The 13,126-nt window shown below is 35.4% G+C and overlaps 1 protein-coding gene across 13 annotated transcripts in view; it reads right to left on the bottom strand.

Moving 5' to 3' along the window:
• SCEL (sciellin) overlaps window positions 1-13,126 on the bottom strand; it is a 163,731-nt gene that overhangs the window by 43,912 nt on the left and 106,693 nt on the right. For 10 of the 13 annotated variants that reach the window (XM_072782701.1, XM_072782712.1, XM_072782708.1 and 7 more), the window contains 7 exons: window positions 12,469-12,549; window positions 11,787-11,852; window positions 10,014-10,073; window positions 6,256-6,300; window positions 5,032-5,091; window positions 4,672-4,731; window positions 167-226 (listed from right to left, as the gene is read on the bottom strand). In XM_072782701.1, coding sequence (XP_072638802.1) covers window positions 167-226; window positions 4,672-4,731; window positions 5,032-5,091; window positions 6,256-6,300; window positions 10,014-10,073; window positions 11,787-11,852; window positions 12,469-12,549 — 432 coding nt within the window. The remainder of the gene's footprint in view (window positions 1-166; window positions 227-4,671; window positions 4,732-5,031; window positions 5,092-6,255; window positions 6,301-10,013; window positions 10,074-11,786; window positions 11,853-12,468; window positions 12,550-13,126) is intronic. The other 3 variants (XM_072782709.1, XM_072782704.1, XM_072782706.1) reach the window with 2 other exon arrangements.

A 13,126-nucleotide genomic window follows, 5' to 3' on the forward strand; every position in this document is an offset into this window, starting at 1 on the left:
AATAAGTGATTTTTTTTAAGGAACAAGAAAGGAAGGTCATATGGCCCACTGTTATTGTCTAAGTCCATGCTAATAAAATATGGTTATGAAGTTAAAATGCCAAATCATTTTATCTTATTGATTGTTACTTACAGAAATCAGACTTAAAGACACTAATAATGCTTACCCAGTAGCATTTTCACTTCCTTTGGGATTTGCTCTGATAAGATTATCAAGGTCTTCACCTCTTAAAAAAAAGTTTAGATCAGTTTCAAAGTATTTTCAGAGTGTTATATATAAATAGACATTCCATATTACTGATGATTAGTTGAAAGCTTTTGGAGAAAATTATTATATAGATATTAATTTGGGGATCCCTGGGTGGCGCAGCGGTTTGGCGCCTGCCTTTGGCCCAGGGCGCGATCCTGGAGACCCGGGATCGAATCCCACGTCGGGCTCCCAGTGCATGGAGCCTGCTTCTCCCTCTGCCTGTGTCTCTGCCTCTCTCTCTCTCTCTGTAACTATCATAAATAAATAAAAAATTTAAAAAAAGATATTAATTTTATTATAAAAATTGCCTATCAATAATATAGTTAAATTAATCTCTGGGATTTTATATTAGCCAAATGTAAATTTAGATAAAATCCATTGTAGACCCTCCAAAGTAAAAATCAGGGTGACAAGGATCAGACAAAAGACAGAAGGCAAAATCAAAGATGTGACTCCCTCAATATTACTAAGAAGATCACGCAGTGGAACTTGGGAGAAAACAAACAAGATGCAGAAACATCAAAACAGTTCTCACCCTCTCCTAGTTTTATCTCTCCTAGCATTCACTTTGATAATCGTTTCGAGATCTTGGCTTCTTTAGAAAAACAAAAACAAAAACACGAAAATCTTGTGTCACTTAGGTTATATTCAGTTTTTTTCTGAAATCTGTACAAACAAGAATGTCCCTGAAAGGATATCAGATGTTTCCAGGCCAAATGGCCAGAAATACTTGGATTTAATTATCCTCAACATAGCCTTATTAATTTCCACAGCAGTACTTGGTTTAAATCAGTTTAGAAGAACTTCCCAGCATACCTCTCACTTTGCAATTTGTCCTTCATATTTCTTAATTTAAATATAAAACTTGGCTGTGTTTTAATTGTTTAAGAAAATACAGAATAAGGGATTATGTAACAGATTTCCTGCACTTCAATGTAACAAACATGTGGTCCTACGGAAACAGCATTCCTCATATTCCTTTGCTTACTCTCTGAGAGGCCTATAAAGTGCAACAGTTCATCTGTGACCAAGGAAGGTATAATACTCCCATTTCTAATGAGGTGTGAAAAATCAACTTGAAAAAAGAGAGCCCCAGCAAGATATCCTTTCTCATTTTTGTCAGTCCTTTGATTAATTTTAGTAAGACCTCCAAGGCCTTGGTTCCTTCACAACATTGGAGCAGGGAGGACAGCAAAGCAAAAGAGAGAGAGGAGAGAGAGTAACTCAATCTCTTGTGGCAACAGCTTATTTCTCACCACGGGACTAAGATATTAGCAGTACCTAAAGCCTCAGAAGTCTTTAGAAAATTTTAATATAAGTGGCTCTTTTCATGCAAAATGCTGATGAGATACGCTAAATATTCTAATAGTAAGGTCCCAGTCATTACTCTGTTGTGACTAAATCATTTTAATGAAATACTTTTTAATACAATAATAAACATTCTTGCTATTTAGAACTGAGTTGTCTTGACAGTTTATACAAAGTTATAATCTTGAGGTTACTTTTATTAGTATGCATTATAGCACTAGAGACCAGTATCAGTGTACAAAGGAGATCTGGATTCAATTCCTAATTCTGATTTTAATACGGTTTGTGATCATGTTCTTTCACTTCTCTGCACCAAGTTTTCTCACCACAAGGAATGGAATTAGACTATGCCATCTTAAGGTCCTTTTTTCTCTAATATTTTATTCTTCATGTTCTCAAAAGACATAATGGTCAAAGAGCCTGACTTGTGGATTGAGGCCAAGCTATTACAAACTCTTTATTTTTTTTATTTTTAAAGTAAATGTAACAGTTTTCTTTAAAAAAAAAAAAAGATTATTTATTTTAGAGAGAGAACAAGCAAGAGAGAGCATGTGCAGGTTGGGAGAAGGGCAGAGGAAAAGGGATAGAATCTCAAGCAGATCCCTTGCTGGGTGTGGAGCCCGATGCAGGACTCCATTTCACAACCCTGAGATCATGATCTAAGCCAAAATTGAGAGTCCAGTGCTCAACTGACTGAGCCACCCAGGAGTCTCAGTAAATTTGTTTTTAATTGAAATAGAGTTGACACACAATGTTCACATTAGTTGCAGGTGTACAACATAGTGATTCAACAACTCTATATGTGATACAATGTTCACCACAAGTATAGCTACCATCTTTCACCATATAATGCTATTTCAATACTATTAACTATATTCCCTACATTGTACCTTTTATCCTCGTGACTTACTCATTCCATAACTAGAAACTTGTATCTCCACTCCCCTTCACCCATTTTGCCCATCCCTACACTGACCTCCTGGCAACCATCATTTGGTTCTCTGAATTTATGTGCCTATTTCTGCTTTTTCTTTGTTTTAAGTTTCATATATAAGTGAGATCATATGGTATTTGTCTTTCCCTGTCTGACTTACTTCACCTGGCATAACTCCCTCTAGATGCATTCATGTTGTCACAGATGGCAAGATCTCATTCTTTTTTATGGCTAATATTCCAGGGTGTGTGTGTGTGTGTGTGTGTGTGTGTATGTGTGTATGTGCATGTGTGTGTGTGTGTGTGTATATATATATATATATCACATTTTCTTTATCATTAAAATATTTTAATAGTAAAAGTTCCCTTCAAGTCTCAGGTTGTGCTTTCTTTGTCCTTTCAGGGATGGTTGGTGGGAAGCTAACTTTAATACATTTGTTGATATATTGCCTTCTCTAAACATAAAAATCATTCATATCAGGGGTGGAAATCAGATGGTCAACATTTTAAATCTAGACCCTTTGGAGATTTAGACATGTCATTTTTAGTAAAAAGTTCAAGGTCCTGAAGTACCTTGGAAAGGCAGGAATAGCTCTAGAATGGCTCCAGTGATTTATATAAGACTACAAACAAGAAACCTTTCCATGCAAATAGTTTAAAGCTATTAGAGAATATCAAAGTTAATCCCTCTAAATCCCCCAATTGTCCAGGTGTTGCCCTTTGCCATTTTTATCTGTCTCGTATTTCACTGTGATAAGGCTATTGACATTCTAGCATCTTTCAGAGAAACTAAAGAGAAAGAAGGCAGAGAGAAAGGGCAAGAAGAAGGTAAAAGGGCTATGGACTCACTCTACTACATCAATGAGTTCAGTCATTACTACATCAAAAAGCCAATTGCACATTACAGATCACATCTCTTTTCTCCTCTTTATCAGCCCAGAAATGATTTACTTGAGATACTCATCCTAAATTTTCTATTTTCTATCACTTTTGTGGACCCTTCCCAATTTCATTTCTTAAATATCTGAAATCTCATCTTTTCCTATAAAGCTCATATAACCATTCACAGAGAATTGACTATTTTCCCCCTTCACCTGTCCTCCATGTGAAGAAAAAATTTTACCTGTAATAATACTTACATGTTTATATTATAATATATTATTAATAAGGATTCAGTATCTGTGAAATTATTATTGCCAATAATTTTCACCACATAGACTTTAAGTGTTCTACATCAGATAGAGTTGAGAATGCATCTGCCAAGATTGGCTTGGAAAGCTAGAATACCATTCTGTGCACAGACTGGCACAGATAAATGGCTTTAAAAGATAATCAAGACAATAGAAATAATTATCATATAAGGAAGGCAAATTAAATGACTAATCAAGTACAAGGTAAACAGCCAACCTGGTAGGAAAAACAGAAATCTCCTAAATCTTTACCCTTTGTCATTCTTGACTATTCTATGATTTTCTTTAATAAAACTTTCAAGAGTTTTGTTTCTTTCCATATAAAAATATATCAAAATCTAAGTCAATTTTCTAGGACATCAGTATCAGCCTAGAACTAAAAATCAGTCTCTTAAATTAAGCTATTGATTTAGTTATTAATCATTCACTAACCCTTTTTTATGATCTAAAACAAGTAAAAGCATGACTCTTGACCCTGAGATATTTACAAATATATATGAGATATACATTTGAAGTGACTCAATCAAGATTCCAACTGAAAAGTGCCTTGAAGTATTATAAAGACTTCAGTGGTGAGAGACTATGCTCCCAGCATCAAAATATCTTAGAATGAATATATTTAGTTCATAAACCAGCCTATTGTCCACCACTTGTAATAGTCAGCTAGAGTTCCTTCATTTTTAAATACAAAACGGAATGTGAAGATCATCTAGGTCATGCCCTTCATTTTATAGGATGAGGAAACAGCAGGCTCCAGAGGTTAAGTGATTTGCCCAGGGTCATCCAGATTGATGTAAGTGGCAGATGCAGCACCAAGATATCCACTCATCTCCTGATCCCGCCCGCCCCCCCCCCCCCCCCCCGCCCCATACAGGACCTGTTCCACCAGTCTGCTTTGCCCCTTGTCCTGAGCAGGAGGTCATATCCAGGAAATAGCATATAGTTTAGGACTCAATCAAAGAGGCCCATAAGAGCCTTAGTCAAATCTTACCCTTTGCCATCTTTGTCTGTTCGAGTATTCATAAAAATGAGATTTTCAAGGCTTTTGGCTCTGTAAACACAAAGAAATTCAAATAAAAGACTACCTGCTGAAATAAAATTATGTGGTATCTTAAGAGGTCAGATACAATAAACATTCTTCATGAACTGCTCATTTACTCTTATTGAATGGAAGAGTAGAAATCCTTCTAGGCAATTATGTCTGAGCTAAATGTACAATACTGAGAGCACTACTCCATCTGTTAGTACATTTCCATGCCAGAGGATACAACTCCCTTCCAGTGAATGTCTGAAAAGATAAAGCAAGCAATCTGGAAGATCATATTTTCAGGTTAGGGACAGATGCACTTACCTTTTCTCTGTTTGCTCTGCCCTAGGATTTGCTCTGAAGAGACCATCAAGACCTTGATTTCTTTAAATGTATTGAATAAAAAACCTCATTAGTGTTAACAACACACACTTAACTTTATAGAAACAGAGACCAGTTTATATTTCTATACATAGACAGGAAATAGAAACTGGGTGGGTAAGATGAGCCCTAATTCTTGAAATTGCTATATTCCAAATAGATATTTTCATAGACTCAAAATTTAAATTTCAGTGGACCTCAGAAAAATAAGACAAAAGATATGAACTGGGGATTCACAAACAGCCAATAGGTCCTCGATGTGTTGCTTGGATTCAGTATTTAGTTTTTAGTGTGAGCCAATGCTTACAAAGATGGCTATGACATATCAAAACCTGGATTTTCAAGATATCCTGAAAATATTCTGTAATATGGGGTTCAAATTCTCACATTGCACCTGTTAGCAGATGAGAAACAGCCAGACACTTTGGACAGGGCACTCCTCTGTGTTCCATACAATCGGGCCCTTCCCACTATTGGAGTCTGGGATCCTTGATCTAATACCCACTCTCTTCATAGATGAAGAAACCGAAAAGCAGCAATTTAAATAAGTTGTTGATAGTCAATCATAAGATCACTACTGTCAGAACAGGGTATGAAAACCACACCTCTTGAAGTTCAGATCAATTGGTTCATTTGACATTTGTGTTATTTCTCTGTCTCTCTGGCTCCTACCCATGTAACATGTTAGTAGGCAAAGTAACAGAGAGATAGCAAGAACTGTACACACTTCCAACCCAAACCTCAATTGTTATAATTTTTAAAGCGTGCAATTATAAATGATTCAAAATTAAGGAGATAAGGTTGACTAAGATAATAAGTGGCTTTTGTAAAGTGTAAAATTGAAAGCATTCAGTGACCAAACTAAACTCTGTCCACATATGAATATGTTAATATTTCGAAAAGAGAACTGTGATTATTTATATCACTGCCTTACTAAATAGAGTATGAAAATAAAAAACACTTTAATATTAGTATCTTTAGATTGTAATAACCATTCATAGTAGTGGTGAAATGATAATGATTCCTGCAAGCTTTTTATTCAAGATTTGTAGGCTACTTTTAACTCACCCAGGATGTGGATCCTCATGCTCAAATACTAAAAAGACATGAGAAGTCATGATACACAATTCAATAATAAAGCAAAAAATGGATGTTTTTAAGACTTACCTATTCAAACTTTTCTTCATTTTTATGAGGTTATCCAATTCTTCACTTTTGGAAGAAAAAAACAACAAACAAAAACCTCACATCAGCCCAGTCAAAGGGCAGGTCCATCTTAAGTCTGAAATACTACAAAAATCTCATATATCCTTCAAGGTTCTCTTCAAATGCCTCTTCCTCAAAACAATTCCCAGTCTTCCAACAGAATAGAGTCCTCTATGTTTTCAGAAACTTTGCTGCATTTTGTTTTCACTTCCTTTCTAGCACTTACACTACTATATTTTGTCATGTAGCAACTTGTCTCATGTTAATGTTCCTGCTCCTACATCTCTCTCTTTCTCTCTCACACACATACATACACACCACTTAAAATTTTGCACTATGTTTTACATTGGATCCTCTTCAGTCTTTAATTCTGTATCCTTTATACAGTAAATATTTAATACAGGTTTTTAATTGAATCAACAAATATAGGTACACTGACTAGAGATTCTATCTTTACATAATGTATCTGCACAAAGTAGCTATTGAAAAACACCTGTTCATCAGTAAGTCAGCACTTTCTTAAATTGTGATCTTCCCTCATTTGAAGTCCACTAAATTTGTTATCTTGTTTCTGTATTTGAGAACTACAACTTTCTGGCTGCTTCTTGAGGAGCAACCTGTTTAAGCTAAACCCTGGGTTCCAGAACATCCCTTAGGGTCACCTGAGTTCAGGTCTCTCCCTCAAGAAGGCAGCCTCAGTGGGTTTCTGGTTTCTGTTCGCTCCTCGCAGCGTATTCTCTCTTCCATATTTCTGTTATCCCTTTGCCCCCATTTCTCTTGCCCTCCTGGTCCAGTTTTTAGATCACAAATCATGGTTTTCCCTTCTTCTTGCTCTAGAATACACATTTCCCACACTTTCTCAATGTTCCTTTTTCTTCTGAGTCATCACTGGTACTGACCAGGAAGCCATGAGGCCAAGTAACTCAGGAGTTACATATTCAGAGTCCCAGGTCAGGGATACATGGAGCCTAACCCAGGATTTACCAATTATGAATTGATGACTCTGGGTGAATTACCTAACCTCTTCCTGCTTCAATTTTTCCACCTGTCGAACAAGAATACTAATTGTACCCACCTGAGAAAAAAATCAATAAGCTAATGAATGAGTACATAGTGTGAAGCATATCTGGCAAGTCAAAAACTCTCAATTAATTTTGTCCATTATAGTAACAGTTCCCAGTCTACTAAATTTTTCATTTAATAAATGCTTGCTATATTTATTTTTTAAACTGCTTTTAGAGACATCAAGAGTTTGGCTCAGGCTAGAGAGGTATAGTTGCTGAGCCATTTATGTGCTTTGAAGATGCCTGGCACAATGCCCCGCCAAAATAGCTGCTGGGGCAATCCTCTTAGAGACCCAAAAACACATAAAATTAACAGCCATCATATAGGTGAATCCTTTCAAGTAATGTTACATATTCAGTAGTAGGATTGAAGTCAGGTTAATACTGAAATATGAAAGTTGCTGACCCTGACAAAAAAATTAACATATCACTTAGTCCCCTGACACAATGCCTCACTGTTGTTAGTTGCTTGAAATTCCACCTCCTAGCTCTGAGAGTATGAATCTGTCCATGTCTCCAAGGAAAAGAGCAAACCTAAGAGTCCTGTAAAATTGTAGTCCCAGAATTTCTGATTAGTATGAATTACAATGATGTAATTATCAGGATTTGGGGTTGCTCATGTTTTTACAAACAGATTGGCATAAATCATGAGAAGACACTCTGTGATAAATTAAATAAAATGGAGACAATGTTCTGAATAAGGAATGTGGACTTTTAAAATGACCTTACATTGATGAAAGCTTTGGATATTAAATTTCACCATTGCAGGTGCAATAAATTAAATGTTCTTAATCAGATAGGAGTGACAGTTCACAAAGGAATATCACCAAGAACAGTTAGGTGAATAAAGCTATTTCTAGTCCCTACAGATAGTCCACAGTAATGATAGTTGGGTATGTTGATCCAATAAACATTTCCCCTGGTCGCTGACAGAGCAGTAACTTTTCCCTGTGGAGAACACATCCCACTCCCATTGTGGAATTTGTGTACTATGCCTACAGAGAGGGAACAGGACTAACTGTAGTCCTCATTGTTTTTGTTGGATTTGTGCCAAACCACAATTTCCCTTCAGCATCATTCACCCATCTCTCCTTCAAAAACCACTCTCACTCACCAAAAAACTATTCAATCCCTTTTAAAAACAAAATACTATCTCAAAAAAAGTAAAAAAGTAAAATTAGAGATCTAGACACTTAAATAAGAGAAGTGGAAATGAAACATCCGGGATACTTTCTGGAGTTCCTGTCTGGATTCAGAGCTCCAATCAGTTTCATTTGCACAGAAGGGCTATGTGTTACTTCTGTTTCTTCACTTCTTTTGACTAGGACTACAATCCTTAATCTTGCTTAGCATTGCTGAAGTCCATGAGCAAGGAGAATTTTTGCAGGAATGGGATTTAAACTATGGAATGTTTATACTCCAGGTTTCCTGCTGTTCACTATTCTTTACCACAATCTATTATATAAGCACCTACTTTACACAAAGCATCATGTCAGACTCTGCAAATGACTTATGGTCAATAGGACAAAATATTTCCTCTAAGAGATTAAAGAAATGATAGAGAAGATAAGATATTTGCATAGATTCCATGAAATAACAACAAATACGATTAGCTGTTATAACACATAAATAGTGGGACTCTGATAGCTTAGTGAAACAGAAGTCACATCTCACTGAATCATTCTGGGAAGACTTCACAGAAGAGGTGATATCTGATCTAGATCTTGAAAAATAAGTAGGACTTGAATGGATATGGTGGCTAGGAAGTTAGGAAAGTTAGGAAAGGCTGCCACATGGGTGGAATGGCATAAACAAAGGCACAATGTCTGGAGACTGTAGAAAGAAAGTAGTTTAATTTGGTATTCCATGTAGGGTAAATATAAGGGTGAAGTCAGAAATAACTCTTGAATGTTAGGTTGGAGCTACATTTACAAAGGTTAGATGTAACTGAACAGGCAATGGGGAGCCATTAAAGTGTTCAACAGAATTTTAGGAAGAAAGTTCTGGCACTAATGGGGTAGTAATGGTTTAGGGGAGAGGAGACTGAGGGAATACAAGTAAATCTGCATAGCTACTCTAAAAACCTATGATGGAGTTGATGAGGGTTTGCACTGGGGTGAGGCCATGTGGGCAAGTGGAGAATTTTACAAATTTAATGCATATATGCCTGATACTACATTGAGGGGGAAGACATGGAAGAATTAAGAATGATTCCAGAAAGGTGAGGTTGGCTGAAGGAAAGAACAGAAAGAAGTTTGGAAAGAGTGCATTTGGGAAGGAAGGTAAATATGGCCTAGGACATTCTAAATGAGGATTCTAGGAAGACAGATAAGATCTGAGCTAGTAGCATAAATACAGGACAAAGACTTGGAATAAGGTCAAAACCACAGACAGCTGAGGTGATGGAGATGAGAGTATAATCATCAAAATACAAAGCTGAGGAAGAAGAGTAACCCCGTATCCATGAGTGAGATCAATGTCAGTCTCACTCACTTTTCAGGGACATTTATCTAGAGAAACTGATTCTTTCTTCTTTTAAATTGTATATAGTAAACAGGGATTTTGTTTATATTTGGAACTTTTAAAGGCACTGGTTAAGCTTTTTTGAAATAGAAAGAAAGGAAAAATACAAGCTCAAAAGCTCTGAGCTCTTACCCCTTGTTAGTTTTCTGAAGTGAAGTGGCCACTTTAACAATATTCTCGAGATCCTGAGTCCTTCAAAGGATGAAAAATAAATGCAAGTCAATGATAGTAGAGCTATCCTTGAAGTGGCTAGAAAATCTTACATTTTCAGTAAAGAAAACAATAGTCCGTGTGTTCAGGAATTATTGAGTTTAACTGCATGATGAAATAGTTCTCATATCACCATGCGCACACACATACATACACACACACACACACACACACACACATCAGTCATTTAACTGGGCATTGGCTCTGCCATCTAGTGTTCACTGAAATAACTACAGTTTCTCCTAAACACATTGGCTTCTCCCAAGTTCTGTACTTAAGAAAGGATATGGAAAAAAGCAGAGCTAACTACACAAGTAAACACAGCTGTGTGTTCAGAGGTGTTTCTAGTATACTAGAGTCAATGAGCATTAAGCAACATGTCCAGATGATTAATTCATCCCTCACATGCAGTGAAAATATCTGCCTTCTTAGACTTACAAAGCAAAAGAACGTACATTTTAAACTATAGGGTAAGTGGAAACACCTGACACATACAGGGCTCAAATCCACACGAATTCCTCTAGATCATGCAAAGAAATAATTGGGAAAATCCTTATTGGCATTCCTGTAATTAAGACCTATGTTTCACAAACAATGTTTCATAGAAGGTTAAGAGGGTTACATGAAAAAAGAATTTTGCAGTCAAGTCAATTTGGGAAATACAACCAACTTTTGGAGATTCAGAATGTATATAAGCACACTGAAGGTTCTGAGAAGTCCTGTGGTAGAGAACTCTATTTAATTGTGTCTCCCAAATGGGTTGGCCATTAAGCCCTTCTTTCACAGAATATACATTGACATCTTATGGCACATGGGACTCAGCTTGGGCAATGCAAAGATACAGTTGCACTTCAAGTAACTAAATACAAGGGAAACATGATTCTCCCCAAAGGTAAGGGTATTCATGTGATATATGTTTTAAACTGGGACTTTTCTGATGGTCAAGGGACAAAACAACAACAAAAAAACAAAAAACAAAAAGTATGTAAGTTCTGCACTTTGAAAAATTGGTTGGTCATAATGGATAAGATGGTAAATTTAATGGTATGTTTTTTAACATAATAAATAGAAACTTGTTTATCATATTGATAAGCAATAGCATCATTTAAAACTGATATCAAAATAGTGGTTTCTTTAAAAAATAAAAAATAAAAATAGGATATAACCAAAATGCATACTATACCAGATGGGATGTGCAAGACAACAGGCATAAATCAGGACTGTCATGGGAAAACCTGACCCAAAGATCAATACAATTTGTGAGGCTTTTCCTGATGATGTGGATAGAACTGGATATGGCCTAATTATACAGCTAATTCTAGCAAAGCTTTTGTAGAGCAAGTTCAATCAAATGACTACATTTCCACCTATACATTTAAATATCAACACAACTATATCACAGTCCTTTGGACAAGTGCTGGGAATAAAAAGTATTTTCCTTTCTTAAGGTGTTTATTTTACTCTGCTATCACGGTCAGACAATGTTGGTTGTTTTCTTAATATAAAGCTTAGAATAGAAATCAAAGGAATAAAATTCTGTAGGTACACGAAAAAAATGTTTATTCCTCACTATATGGAAGCCAGCTGGAGAACTGATTTTGTCTCTTTTATTATTAATTGTCTGGCATTTTTAGGTATTCTAATTAGGCAAACATTGTACTTCCTACAGTTACATAGATATAGAGATCATTGTACCTTATACTTTTTTCAGTGGATCTGTTGGTTTCTGTATGTACACCTGGTTTAGTTGGACAAATCTGCCTATATTTTCAAAGTTAAAGATAATATCTGTTAGGTAAGAAAACACTTTTGTTAAATATACATTTTTAAGGAAACATTTATATTCAAAAAGATTACAGTGTGTTGAACCAAGAGCACCACTTAAGATAACAAACTTTACCTTAGCTCTTTCAGTTGGCTAGAACTCAACCATTTCTTATTTGAAAATCTGAAGTCCAATATAATAATTTTGCAATTTAGCCTATGTTTTAATACATTTTTAATCACTAGATATGCTTAGAAATATCTTTCCTAAATGTGTTTATGTTCATTTTTTATCTTAGTCTCCAATCATCAATAAGGCATTTTCATACGTATTTCTTAAGAATCTTTTTTGTTATCAGGAATCAAAGGAATGGTTTTTTCCTAAATATGTTACCCCCATTTGAATATGATCAAGGGACATATTTGCTGAAATAAGATGAGAAATTTTTTAAATTTCAATACACCTTCACACAATACACCTTCACACATGCTTCTTCTGTGAATGTGTGCACAAAACATACCCATGCTTTGCACAAAACAGGTCATAATTCATTTGCTTTCATTTCTTTAACTTCCTCATTTGGGCAAAATTTTCTGGAATGCCAGGTCTCACCTGTTCTCCCGTCTCAGCTGGTTAGGAGATGAAACAGGAGACCTGGGCTTTGGAGGTATTGGAGGGTGAACAGTTGGTTCCCTTTAAAACACATTGAGAATGACCACATTGAGTTGATAGAACAAGTTTATGGATATTAGATTCTGTCACAGTCTATGATATGAGGTTTTTTTCTGTTATTTTCCTAAGTATCTGATTGACCTACTTATACATTCTTGCTTGTTCTCAAAAAACTATATTCAACTATTTTTGTTCCCCTGAGGACATGTGTTAATTACATAGGAAACACTTTCCTTTCATATTCTTTCATTAAAATCATCTTGCTGTGATTAAAGTAATCAGGATTTAAAACATGCAAGTTGTCCTAATTTTATTTTTAAGATCACTAGAAGAAAGAAATTAAAGTAGTAAAAATGGATTAGACCAATTACCGTGAAATTTAGTTTTTTTTTGAGTTTACACAAGCTCACTGCTCTAGGGTCACTGATTTTAGACTAGAATTTAGATAATACTAAAGCCAATTTATTTAAGGCCCTCTAAAAAATCCAATTCAAATTAATATTTAATTTCTCATTACTATATTAAGGAAAAATAATATAAGATGGAAAACTTAAAAAGTTATTTTAAGAGTTTAATTATAACCATTGCACAAATAAAA

Source organism: Canis lupus, chromosome 17 (assembly GCF_048164855.1).
Source record: "Canis lupus baileyi chromosome 17, mCanLup2.hap1, whole genome shotgun sequence".
Taxonomy (NCBI): Eukaryota; Metazoa; Chordata; class Mammalia; order Carnivora; family Canidae; genus Canis; species Canis lupus.